The following is a 12,687-nucleotide window of genomic DNA, read 5'->3' as shown; positions in this document are numbered from 1 at the left end:
GCGCGGCGGGCGGGGCGCGCCCCGCGCCGATCCGGCTGGATCCTGTTGCGGCGCCGCTGGCGCTGCTGGGATGGGGAGGGGGGAGGCGGCGTCCCTGCGCAGCCGGGCTGTGGCTCGCAGGCAGCCGCAGCAGCGCTCGCAGCAGCCGCGCCGGGGGAGCCGCAGCCGCGGGGGTCGCGGCCGGGAGCCTCGACATGCCGAAGAGGAAGGTGAAGGCGCGCGGCAGCGAGCGGAGCCGCCGGGCGGGGACGGACGGGGGCGTGCGGGGACCGGGCTCGGTGGGAAGCGGCCGCGCCGCGGGCTCCGGTGCGGCGGGCGGTACCGGGGGCCGGCGCCCTCCCCTTGTGCCGGGCGGCTCCGCGGGCCGGGGAGGGGGCTGGGGGAGCGGGAGGCTTGGGGGGGGCTCGGCGGGACTCGCGGTCCGGGAGCGGCGGCGGGAAGGGGCGGGCGGGGGGCGGCGAGAGGCCGGTCCGGTCCCGCCCCGCTGACGCGCCGTGTGTGTTGCAGGTGACGGTGGCGGACGGGGACGCCCCCGAGGAGGTAAGGAGCGGGCAGGGTGGCGGGGCAGGCGGGGCTGCCCCCCGGCCGCCCCCCCCTCACGCCCTTCTCTCTCTCCCTCTCCCTCTCTCCCCTCTCCGTCTCCGTCGTCTCTCCCCGCCCGCAGCCCAAGCGGCGATCGGCGCGGCTCTCCGCGGTAAGTGCCGAGCGGCGGGGCCCTGTGCCCGGGAGGGGGTCCCCGAGGGCTGGATCCCCGCCTGACGTGTTCTCTCTCCTCAGAAACCCGCGCCTGCCAAAGCAGAGCCGAAAGCCAAAAAGTTACCGGCTAAGGTGAGAGTGAATTGGAAAAAGGGAGGGAGAGGTGGTGGTGCCTGGGTGTATCCCGCGTTGTGTCCTCGGTGCACCGTGCTGGAATGGTTTTATTCCTGGTGGGAACACTCACTTGGCTGAAGTATTGTTTTAATGTGCTTTTGCCAGTATTTACAGGTACATTCCATCACTGTGTGTGTAGATCCTTGTTAAGCTCCAAGCATTGCATGGAAACGTGGGCATGGATCCATGCATGTTACATTGTGGTTTGGTATTGGGTGGAACTACTTGACTGTCAAAGCAACTGTACGTTAGAACATCAGGAGGAATTTCTTCACAGAAAGGCTTGTCAAGCATTGCAAAAGCTGCCCAGGGAGGTGGTGGAGTCACCATCCCTGAAGGTGTCCAAGGAAGGCCTGGATGTTGTTTGACTGCTCTGGTCTGGTTGACAGGTGCTCAGTTAAAGTTGGACTCGAGTATCTTTGAGGACTTTTCCAACCTCAGTGATTCTGTGCATAGGGTTGTATTTCATCACTGTAACGAGGGGATAAAATACACAGACTCGTGTTTTAAAGCAGTGTGTTAGGACAGTGAAAAAAAAAATGTGTTAGCCACTTAAAAACCACATGAGTTTCCATTTGTGTGGTCAAGCTTTCAGGTATTTGTCTGTGTATAAGAACGTGGGTTTGTGTGATCTTTGAATTTTTCAGCACAGCTTTCACAGTGCCAGTAAGTGAGGTGTAAAATTCTTTGGTTTTGGGGAGAACTAAAACTGGCCTTGTGTCTGTTGGCTTGCTGCTGTTTGTGTTGTTAAGCGTTCCTTTGTCATCATAAGCTTTTCTTTGTGATTTATGGATTAAAAGCTTTGGGCTGACCTAATTGTGGTCTTTCAGTACCTGAGGGAAGTCAGTAACAAAGATGGAGAGAGACAATTCCCAAGGGATGGAGGGACAGGATAGGAGGAATGGCTTCAAACTGCCAGAGGGCAGGGCTGGATGGGAGATTGGGCAGGAATTGTTCCCTGGCAGGGTGGGCAGGCCCTGGCACAGGGTGCCCAGAGCAGCTGGGGCTGCCCCTGGATCCCTGGCAGTGCCCAAGGCCAGGCCGGACACTGGGGCTTGGAGCAGCCTGGCACAGTGGAAGGTGTTGGGGGTTGCATGAGATGATCTTTAAGGTCCCTCTCAACCCAAACTGTTCTGTGATTCTCTAATTTCAGATAAACTAATACTCTTCTTTGCAGACTTCCTGATGTTTCCATTGTTTTAATCCTGTTGAGCGGTTACTGATCAGGAATGCACCTTCATTCCGGTGGTTTGAGTATCAGTGTGTTCCCACTCTCAAGGCTGTAAGCCTGAAGAATTTGGGGAAGCTTTTCAATGCTACTGCAGTTGTAATTCCTTTTTTTTGCAGCGTCTGTGATGCATCTACACTTACTCCTGCTCATTGATGTTGGCTGACATGTGTGATACTTGACTACTTCAAGCTATTAATTAACAGTCAGATTTTTTATTTGATTCATCAAAAAAACCTTTTTTGCATCAATTTTGTCACTTTTTAAACCTTTCCTCACAGTTTTTTTCCCAGCTGGGAGAAGTTTGCTCATTATGGAGTTACTTAGTGGGCTTTTTTAATAGATATTAGTGGAGAAAAATACATTTTGGCAATCAAAGTACAGAAGTCAATGTGTTGCAGTTATGTAATTCTGAAATGTTTTGTAAGCGGGTGATCAGGAGTTGTTGGTAGCTTAGAAAATCCATCTTGGTTTTCTGTGCTTTTTATTATTTCCAAGGTTTACTTGGAAGGTCATAATTTATTTACTGGAAATGTATTTCCTTGTAGGATAAATCCGAGGACAAGAAAGCTCAGTCAAAGGGGAAGAAGGGGCCTAAAGGAAAACAGACAGAAGAGACAAACCAAGAACAGAGAAAGGACAACCTGCCTGCAGAAAATGGGGAAGCTAAAACTGAGGAGGTAAAGTTTGGAGGGCTGGGTTTGGGTTTTAGTCTGCATTTGCTGTTACTGAGGAGTTTTTTACAAAAGTTTTTTGATAAATGAAATATTCCTTTTTCTCGGGCCTGGAAAGAGTCTTCAGTGAAAGGCCAGAGTTGAAATGATTTGACCAAAGTTGAGGTGACATTGCCAGACACTGCTGGGAGAAGAGACAGGTTGGTGCAGGGACAAAGTACAACTGTCAGTGAGTTGCTGGAGAAGTGACTGTGCGAGGTCAGTCTTGGCTGCACCACAGTGCCAAAGTGGCCCTGTGGCTGAACTTTTTGGAGTCACTGGTCAGGTAACTTACAGCATCCTCCACTCTGTATTATTTTCCTGGAATGCAGATGTAATTCAGTTACAAATTTAGGACACGATCTGTAGGGAAAAGCAGTGCCTCTTACCAGGGCAGCTGGATGAAACGCAAGTGTGGTAACAGGCCTAGAGTTGGTCTCATGTTTCTGTGACAGTGAATGTGTCACTCATTTTCAGTTTAGTGGAATATTTTGGTTTCAGGTAGGTGATGAGGTTTGGTGGGCAAGGAAGATACAGGATGGTACTTCAGTGAACAAGAGGATTTACTCTGGGGTAACACTTTGTCATTTGCAAGCTTGCAATGTGAAAAAGTTGTGCTATAACTACGAGTTCTTCAGTTGACTCAATTTTTGGCATTAGCACAGTCACACAATTTGGTCTTTTGTGTTTGGAATATTTCAGCAATGAAACCAAATTTGGCACCATTCTCATCTGGGGTCTCTTTAGTTCACTGGTGTAGAGATTATGTAAATTTACCAGGAATGGATGGTGACTTGGTCACACCACCCAAAATTCTAGGTGTAATGTACCAAAGTCTAGAAGAGGCAGAGTCTATCCTGCTGGATGTTACTGTTTCCTAAGAATTAAAACAGGGTTAAGATTTGAGAGTATTTTAAGTGTGGCACTGAAATTTAAAGGCATGAAGTGTTACCTCATGTATTTTCTAAACACCTCATGTGTAATTGCAGCTGTGTAAAAGCTAAAGTGTCTTCTGTCATAAAGGCAGTAATTCCAATTAAAATCCTTTGCAGTGTATGTTAGTAACAAATCAACATCCTGAAGTCCATCCTGATGGATCCAAGGAGCCTTTTTGTGACAGCTTGGTTTAGCAGGTCATGATTCAAGAGAAATCCGCAGGAACAAGTCAGGGTTGTCCTGTGTGTCACTTTGTGCATTAAAACCACTCCTAACTAAGTCTGAGCCATTAAAAACTTCCTGAAGTGTTCTGGGTTTTTTTCCTTTCCAGACCCCAGCACCTGATGCAGCTGCAGAGAAAGAAGTGAAGTCTGAGTGACACCTGCTCCCACATCTGTAACTGGTGGTCCTTAAACCTTTCTTCTTGTACAATTCAGAGGAATATTTTTATCAACTATTTTGTAAATGCAAGTTTTTTAGTAGTTCTAGAAAACACATTTTTAAAAAGGAGAGAATCCCAACTCAACCCATTTTTTTACATATTTAGATAAGTGTAAATGCTTTTTTTAAGTGGTAAAATGATGTATTGGTTGTCTGTTTTCTATGAAACCAGAAATTAATGGCATGTTAATTAAGGAGAGGGCTTTGAGGCCTTGATTAAGCCTCATGTTCCACAGACTCTGAGGGACAGTTTTCTATCCTATAAAATGAAGCATAGCACAGATCAGACTTTGGAATTCATAACGATGTGTTGAGAATGTCTTAACATTTTAGTTATTTATCTTTATCTATGGTTGTACCATCAGTAGAACTGCTTATCTAATAAAACTGTTCCCTAGTGTTGGATTTCTTGCTGAGTGATGTATATCAGTGACAAAGTTATTTTTGGTAGTTGCAGCTTTATTTTTTTCCAACAACTTTGTAGCTGTGATGCAAAAGATTGGAAACTTTTATTTTATATCTTTAAATACTGTCTAAGTAAAAGTTTCTGCTTGGCAGATGGAACTTGTTATGTCAATATTTGAGATACTGGAACTTCACATCTAGTTTTAAAGGACAGCTTGTCTACAAAGATTGAAAAATATTTGAAATAGTGCTAGGAAAAAAAAACAGAATTAGTTTTTAGATGAAAAAAAGCTCTGTGAATAAAAACAATTGTAAAATTGTTGATAGTGTTTGTGATCACCAAACAAAAGCCAAATAAATCTTGATTATGAAAGGATGTTTCTGTAGCTCCTGCATTGACTGTGAACTCACAATCTGAGTGGTGTGGTTTGGATTTTTAACTGTGTCCTTCAGAGCATTAAAAATGTACTTCTAAAGAGAAGGGTGGCAATTCAGGGAGTGGAGAATTGCAGTGTTAATCTAAACTTGTAGTTTGAATGCTGAGAGCTTTGTGCTGCTGCTGTTTGCTTTAAAAAAAGTCAATAATTAGTAAGCATCAGATGCCAGCCAGACAACTGTCACCTTGTCCTGGGAGGAGCCACAATCAAACAGTAACATTTGTTCTTTGTTAGTTTTTTTTTTCCTCTTACCCCAGAACTTGTTTATGCTCTTAAGTAACACCTGCAAGCTCAGTATCTGCTTCCTGTACATTTTTAGTGCTTTTTTCAGATTGTTGTAGTTATTTCTAAAAAAAAAACCCCACTTTAGTTTCACCTCTAACTTAATCACTACTTTCATTTCAGAAAGAATTTAACCATTTTTCTCTCTTCAATATTTAAGCAATGTTTAACTTTTTTATAGGAAGTCTCCCAACCTTAAACCACAACCTGCTCCTGTTCCATCACGTGTGTTCCTCACAGAGCACACCTGGCTTTGGCTTCAAGTTCTTGGATATTTCAAAACTGGAAATTGATGCCACTTTTCTAACTCACTTCCCCCAACACACCCTTCCAGGTACCATGTTTGTTGGTTTAATTTAATAGTAACACGATGTAGCTCCATGGTATTATTTACTCTCTGGTTTTGACAAGCTAAACCCATCAGTTGAGTAAGTAATAAACTTGCAGGTAAATCCCCCAAAATAACCACTCTTCCCTGTTTTAACAGAATGCCTGTTTTTCATGTGTTTTGGGTCTCTGGGGCTGTGATCCTGTGGACTTTGAGCATCTCCCTAACATCTATTATCCACTGCTTAATTTATTGTAACTTCTCCCTGATACTATACTGTCCTGTGTGATACCAGATATATTTGCTGTGCAACTAAGGACTGGAGTGAGAGCTGATGCAGATTTGCATCCCAATAGAGCACAGTCTGATTCAAGATAAAAGGAAGAGAACAAAACCTGTTTCTTGGAAGATACTCGGTTGTCTTTGCATGCTGCAAATCCTTGGGTCAAGGGAAAAATACATAAAAATATTTTACTTCAAGGTTCTAAAAATGCACTTCAAAGTAAAGTACCACGGTGGGGAATGAAACGGGGAAAGAAGAGCTTGGATTTAAAACATAACAGAAGGATAGCCATTGCTGTTTCTGTCAGAGTTGATGCTGGGCATGGGTGAGAAACAACTGTGAAAAGAAAAAAGATAAAGAATGGTTTGGGTTGGAAGGGACTTTAAAGCTCATCCAGTGCCACCCCTGCCATGGCAGGGACACCTTCCACACCAGGCTGCTCCAAACCCCAATGTCCAGCCTGGCCTTGGGCACTGCCAGGGATCCAGGGGCAGCCCCAGCTGCTCTGGGCACCCTGTGCCAGGGCCTGCCCACCCTGCCAGGGAACAATTCCTGCCCAATCTCCCATCCAGCCCTGCCCTCTGGCACTGGGAAGCCATTCCCTGGCTCCTGGCCCTCCAGCCCTTGGGAATTGTCTCTCTCCAGGTTTCCTGCAGCTCCTTCAGGCCCTGCAAGGCCACACTGAGCTCAGCCCAAAGCTTCTCCTCTCCAGGCTGAACAATCCCAGCTCTCGCAGCCTTTCCTCCCAGCAGAGCTGCTCCATCCCTCTGCTCATCCTGGTGCCTGCTCTGGCCTCTCTCCAACAGGTCCATATCCTGGCTCCCAAAATCCTGTTTCCTGGAGCCAGGCTCGAGGTGGCATAGGGACACGAGTAGAGCTGCTTTTTTTTGGATCGGTGATGCCAAGGCAGCAGTACTGCCCGAGTAGTGTGGGAAATGTCCCTCCTCAGACTGGTGTTTGGGGCAGCCAAGGTGCCCCCAAGCATCCCCCATGGAGCTCTGCTGTCACAGCAGGAGGCTGGGCCGTCCCCAAGCTCCAACACGGACACAGCACTGATGCTCCCGGTTCTCTGCTGGCATGGGGCACACCGGGCACCATGCCGGGCAGTGCACTTTGAATCACATTATCACAAAATCACTTAGTTTGGAAAACACCTCTGAGATCATCAAGTCCAACCTTTGATCACCACCTTGTCGACGACCAGAGCACGTCCAATCGTTCCTTAAACTCCTCCAGGAACGGGGACTCCAACATCTCCCGGGGCAGCACATTCCAATGTTTAATCACCCTTTCAGCAAAAAAATTCTCCCGACGTCCAACCTGAGCCTCCCCTGGCCCAGCCTGAGGCCGTTCCCTCTCCTCCTGTCCCTGTTCCCTGGCAGCAGAGCCCGACCCCCCCGGCTGCCCCCTCCTGTCAGGGACTTGTGCAGAGCCACAAGGTCCCCCCTGAGCCTCCTTTGCTCCAGCCTGAGCCCCTTTCCCAGCTCCCTCAGCCGCTCCAGCTCCCTTCCCCAGCTCCATTCCCTTCTCTGGATACGCTACAACCCCTCAATATCCTCCTCGCAGTGAGGGGCCCAGAACTGGACACGGCACTCGAGGCAAAGGCCTTGGGCCTGGCGGCACACGGCGTCCGCTCCGTCACCGCATCGCCCCCTGGAACCGACTCTCGGTGTCTGGCCGCGGGTCCCGGGGAGGGCCGAGGCAGCGGCGGCGGCAGCACCGCGGTTCCCGGGGGCGACCGCAGCAGCTCCGCAGCCGCCGCCTCTCCCCCGCCACCCCTCAGCGCCGCCGCCTCGCCGCGCTCAGCCCCGCCCTCGGCTCGCGTCACTGCCGCCTTCCCCGCACGATCCTTCCGCACCTTCTCCTCCCCGGGCTCTTTTCCCCGCCATCCGCCCCGCCGCCCGCCCCGCCGCCCTCCGCTTATATCCCCGCGGCCCCACGCCCGCACCACTGTTCCCCCGGTGCGCCCGGAGCGCTCGGTACAGTGGGCACTATTTTCCCCACCCCCCCGCGGGCGCTCCCGGCGGAGGTGTCGCGGTGCCGTGGAGGGTGCTGCGGCGGCTATGGCGGCGGCGCCGCCGAGGCTGCGCTGAGGGGGGAGAGGGAGGGAGGGAGCGCTGAGGGGAGCGGGGGGGCGGCCGTGAGGGGAGGGAGGGAGGGAGGGAGGGGAGGCGCTGACAGCGCCGTGCCGAGCCGGGCCCGCCGCCCTCAGCCCGCCATGGCCGAGCCTGCGGCCTCTTCCAGCTCCGGCGCGTCTCTGCCGCTCATTGAATCAGGTAACACCGCGGGCTGGGGTGAGGAGGTGCCACCCGTGCCGCCATCTTCCTGCCCCCCCCTCAGGATGGGTCACGGCCGCCCCCCGGCTCATGCCCCCTGTCTCTCCCCGTGTCTCTTACAGAGCTTTACTTTCTCATCGCCCGGTTCCTGAGCACCGGGCCCTGCAGGAGAGCACTGAAGGTGAGTCTGGGGCTCACCGGGGCGTGGGGACCCCGCGCTGCCCGCAGAGGGTCGGGGGAAGGTGGGAGCAGCCGCGCCCCCCGCTCTGGAGAAGCCAGATCGTGGCTTGTTCCTGACTCTTGTGTTTTTTCCCTTCCCTCTGCAGGTGCTGGTACAGGAGCTGGAGCAGCACCAGGTCTGTGTGAGCTCTGATGAAATCTTGCTATAGTCAAAAGTTTCCTTTGCAAGTCATTCAAGTTTCTGCCGCTGTCTCAACTTTTCCCCTCTCAACACACATTGTTTTGGATGTGGTCTGTAATCCCTCCTTTCCCCTTTAACCGCTCACGTTTTTTTTATTTTTCCTTTATTTAGTTGCTTCCTAAAAGGTTGGATTGGCAAGGAAAGGAGCATTATAGAAGTTATGAAGAATTGGTGAGACTTTTCTCTTTAAAAAACCCCATTTTATTTACGGTGATAACACTGGTGTTGGACCCTCTACCTTGAAGAGTAGGCCCAAAGCTTCACCTTCCAGTACCATTCTGGCTCTGAACAGTGGAGTTACTTCAGAAAGGGCCTTTAATTTCTTTACATTAGACTAACAAAAACACAAGCGGTGGTTTAAATTGAGGATATTGTTTACATAGCAGAGGTGGAGCTTGGCGTTGTGCAGTGGTACATGCCACTGCCTACATGCAGGCAGGAGCCAATCTCCAGCGAGGTTTCATTTCGGCGTTTCAGGGGCCAGGTTGTGAGGCACGTTGTGATTTGTCGGTATTTATTTTCTGGTTGGTTTCTTTCAGCCCCCTCCAACAGATTAGGAAATGAAATCGCTGTTCGGAAACCGAGGGTTGGCGGTTCTGGTGCCTGTGAATGTGCTCATATCGCCGGCTCCTCGCTGGTCATGGCTTTGTTTCTAACGTGCTGGAAAGATGGGGTTGATCTCTCCACAAAATGTACTTTTTGCCCTTCCACGGCTGGCGTTTTATGTTCTGAGTTGTTTTTACAGGAGGCAGAGCTGTGTTTTGGGGCTTAAATTTTGCAGCTTCTCAAATGGCAAAGAGTTTGAATCCTAGGGAGTGATGGCCTGGTTTTGCCTGCCCTGCCCGGTGTGGTTTTTATCCTGCTTTATTGTAGTTGATACTTTTCCTTTAAAGAGGTGTTGATCTTTGCTTTTTCTCACCTAAGGTTCAGGCATTCCAGGTTAATTGACTGATTGTTGCAGTGAACTTCCTCTTGTGAAGCACTTAAAGATCTCAGGATCATGTTTGCATAGAGAAGGAATTAAATGTTGCTTAAAACAATTTCTTAGTTATTTAAGTGTTGCTTAAAATGATAAGTTTGATTTCATTTCCTCTACTTGTCGTTGTGGTCAGTTGAGCACGGAAGATTTAGGATTAGTTTTTCTTAAGTCACTAAGAAGCCTGGCCTTGCTAAACAGGAATATTTTCAAGCTCTGACTTGAATTTAGCAAAGGTGAAAGTAGGATTAAGCTTAAAAAGAATTGTTGGGAGGTTTTTTTTGTTGGTTCATTGTTGGTTTTTTACCCCATTTCTTCTGAGAAAAAGCAGGGTGTTGGGAGACACCGCATATGGATTCTCCTGATTTCAGAGCTGGATTTTAGCTGTGATTGTTCTGCATATACAATTGTCAGATTAATTCTTTAATATGTGCTGCTTCTACCTCTTTTTCCTGCACAATTTAAAGGAAATCTCTGCACAGGGCAGTACTGTTTCAGAATGTCTAAATTAATCTTCTCAAGGTTTAGTTTCTGCTTCTTGAGGGGCTCTGGGAACCTCTTGTCCCACTGCTCTCACTCTAAATTTGCAGAGACTGCAGACAAATGCAATCATGTGGTGTAATTATTTCTATTCCACTTGGCTCATCATGGAATTGCAAATCTTTAAAATAACTGTTCCTTCCAAAATCTGAGAAAAACTACTTAAAAAGGAAAGGAGTTGCAAGGTTTTGTATGCGAGGGTTGCATTTGGAAAATATACTTATTGCTGACGGCATGCAAACAAAAAGAGTTCTAATGTTTGGCAGAAAGCACGCTGACCTTTCTGTCCTGAATGTTGTGGCTGGTACTGCTCTATACCAATTCAAGAGTCAAAATTGATAAAGAAATGATGTCAAACTGCATCTTGTAATCTTTGGGCTACCAGATAGGTTTCTTGTAATCAATCTGAAGCATCTGATGAACTGATTGCTTGGATAGATTTACCTGTGGGGTAATGGGAACTATTTTACTGGTGTATCACCTCCCACCCCACCAGGAATACAACCTGTGTCCCACAAGCTTTATACCTGGATTTTATTATTAAAAACAAGTGTAAGACTGTGACTTAAATTGCACCTTCTGAATTCTCAGTGTGCATTTGGGCAACTTTTTGGCAACGTGTGGTATTTTTATTCCCGCTGTTGTGATGAGGAGATCAGCCTTGTTAGGACACTTTGCTCATCCAAGCTCAGTCATTCGGCCAAGGGAGCAGCATCAGCAGCACAAGCTAGTTCTGCCTGTGTTCTCAGCTACCTGGGCAGGAGGCCACATACCTGAGCTGGTGTGGCCCTGTGCCTCTCCTGAATGGATTGGCTGGGAATGCTCTGGCTGCTGCAGGAGCGGTGTGGCTGCTGGAGCTGACTGGTTTGTTCATGGCCAGGTCACAGTGGAGGAAGCATGGGGTTCTTTATCCCAGCTGCTTCAGACCTCTGCAGTAGCTTCAGTTTGTGATTCTGATGGTTTGCTCTACTCAAGACTGTTTAAATTCTTACTTCGTGTCTTTAACTTCTGCGTTATTGTGGTTGTCTTTATAAGAATAAGGAATTTTTAGATTGAACTCCCAGAAAGAAGAGGGGGGAAAAATAATCAGAACTCGCACGTATCTGGTCTTGTCTGAGACATCTGAGTGTGTGTGTGGGGGTGTATTTTTTAGGTTGCTTGATGCAGAGAGTGTGGGATCATTCCTGAGTGTAGGGATGACTGGTTTGATCCTCTGCTTTAAGGAAGTAGGGCTGACTTAGGCTATGTAGTACTGGTTCTTCAAGGAAACTGTTTCCAGAGAGATTGTACTCAAACCTGCTGGTTTGCAGTTCACTGAACAAGTACAAGTAGTAGCTGCATAAATTCTTGTGCTTGATTGCAACCACATTTTCCGTGATCTCGAGTTATGAGGGTTTGAATTTTACGTCTTATTTTTAATACAAATAGTAGGGCAAATTGGGCAAAGATGCTCAGTGCAGGGTGCCTCACAAGTGGGTGCCACAGGGGTGATTCCTGCAAACTTCCAGTAATAAAATACTGATGTGCAGTGAGTAACTTTACTCCAGTTATTTTTTTTTACTACAGCTACTCCCTAGCTTGCAGAGTACCCACTGAATTTACTAGATCAGAGCTTATCAGAATTGATTTTTCTCTTTAAGTTGAACTTAAAAAAAAATCTGATATACCTGTAGATTCATCTGTTCTGGATGTGCCATCCTTATTTTTAAACCTTAAATTTCTGTCAGGTGCTGTCCAACAAACATGTGGCTCCAGATCATTTATTACAAATTTGCAAACGTCTTGGCCCTATCCTGGATAAGGAGATCCCACCCAGCATTTCCAGAGTGAATTCCTTACTTGGGGCAGGGAGACAGTCCTTGCTACGGACAGCAAAAGGTATGATTTGTTCTTTATTTGAAATGGGTGTGATACGCTGTCATGGGTGCAGAGTTAAAGTTTGGGGAATAGTGTAAGAAAGGCAGAACTGACTCTTTGCAAGTGACCTCTTGGAATCACAGAATGGTTTGGGTTGGAAGGGACCTTAAAGATCATCCAGTGCCACTCCCTGCCATGGGCAGGGACACCTTCTGCTGTTCCAGGCTGCTCCAAGCCCTATCCAGCCTGGACACTGCCAGGGATCCAGGGGCAGCCACAGCTTCTTTGGGCAACCTGTGCCAGGGCCTGCCCACTCTCACAGGGAAGAATTTTTTCCCAATATCCCACCTAAACCTGTCCTCCTTCAGCTCGAGGCAATTCCCTCTTGTCCTTTCACTCCAAGCCTTTGTGAAAAGTTCCTCTCCAGCTTTCTTGTAAACTCCCTGTAGGTACTGAAAGGGTCTTGAAATCATCTCATTAAATAACTTCATACCAATAAATACTCCTTACATTTCTGAATAAATATTCATGAAAATGTTAAAGTTCAGTTGAAATGTTGGTTTTGTGTCATGTGAACTGAAGGGGTACCATCATTTAGGAGTAATTTCAAAGTTTGGTGGTTGTGTTGGTTTTTCCTCCTTCTGTTACTATTAAATGGATTTTTCTCTTTGTGTCTGCACTGTTTGTGAGAAGT

The 12,687-nt window shown here is 47.9% G+C and overlaps 2 protein-coding genes across 3 annotated transcripts in view; both read left to right on the top strand.

The window, feature by feature from the left end:
- The first annotated feature begins 74 nt into the window (after positions 1-74).
- HMGN1 (high mobility group nucleosome binding domain 1) lies at positions 75-4,969 on the top strand. Its single transcript, XM_042033330.1, has 6 exons — positions 75-209; positions 508-540; positions 665-694; positions 778-828; positions 2,647-2,778; positions 4,079-4,969. Exons 1-6 carry the CDS (start codon positions 195-197, stop codon positions 4,124-4,126), a joined length of 309 nt encoding a protein of 102 aa, XP_041889264.1. The 5' UTR covers positions 75-194; the 3' UTR covers positions 4,127-4,969.
- Positions 4,970-8,094: 3,125 nt separating this feature from the next.
- BRWD1 (bromodomain and WD repeat domain containing 1) overlaps positions 8,095-12,687 on the top strand; it is a 40,991-nt gene continuing 36,398 nt past the window's right edge. For both annotated transcript variants that reach the window (XM_042033220.1, XM_042033211.1), the window contains exons 1-5: positions 8,095-8,199; positions 8,322-8,380; positions 8,526-8,555; positions 8,732-8,791; positions 11,864-12,014. In XM_042033220.1, the coding sequence (XP_041889154.1) occupies positions 8,142-8,199; positions 8,322-8,380; positions 8,526-8,555; positions 8,732-8,791; positions 11,864-12,014 (358 nt within the window). In that variant the 5' untranslated portion in view covers positions 8,095-8,141. The remainder of the gene's footprint in view (positions 8,200-8,321; positions 8,381-8,525; positions 8,556-8,731; positions 8,792-11,863; positions 12,015-12,687) is intronic.

Source organism: Corvus kubaryi, unplaced genomic scaffold (assembly GCF_017639235.1).
Source record: "Corvus kubaryi isolate FWS band 111438036 unplaced genomic scaffold, C.kubaryi_AGA036_p1.0 133, whole genome shotgun sequence".
Taxonomy (NCBI): Eukaryota; Metazoa; Chordata; class Aves; order Passeriformes; family Corvidae; genus Corvus; species Corvus kubaryi.
The sequence above is the reverse complement of the archived record's forward strand: the minus strand, read 5'-3'. Positions and strand labels throughout refer to the sequence as shown.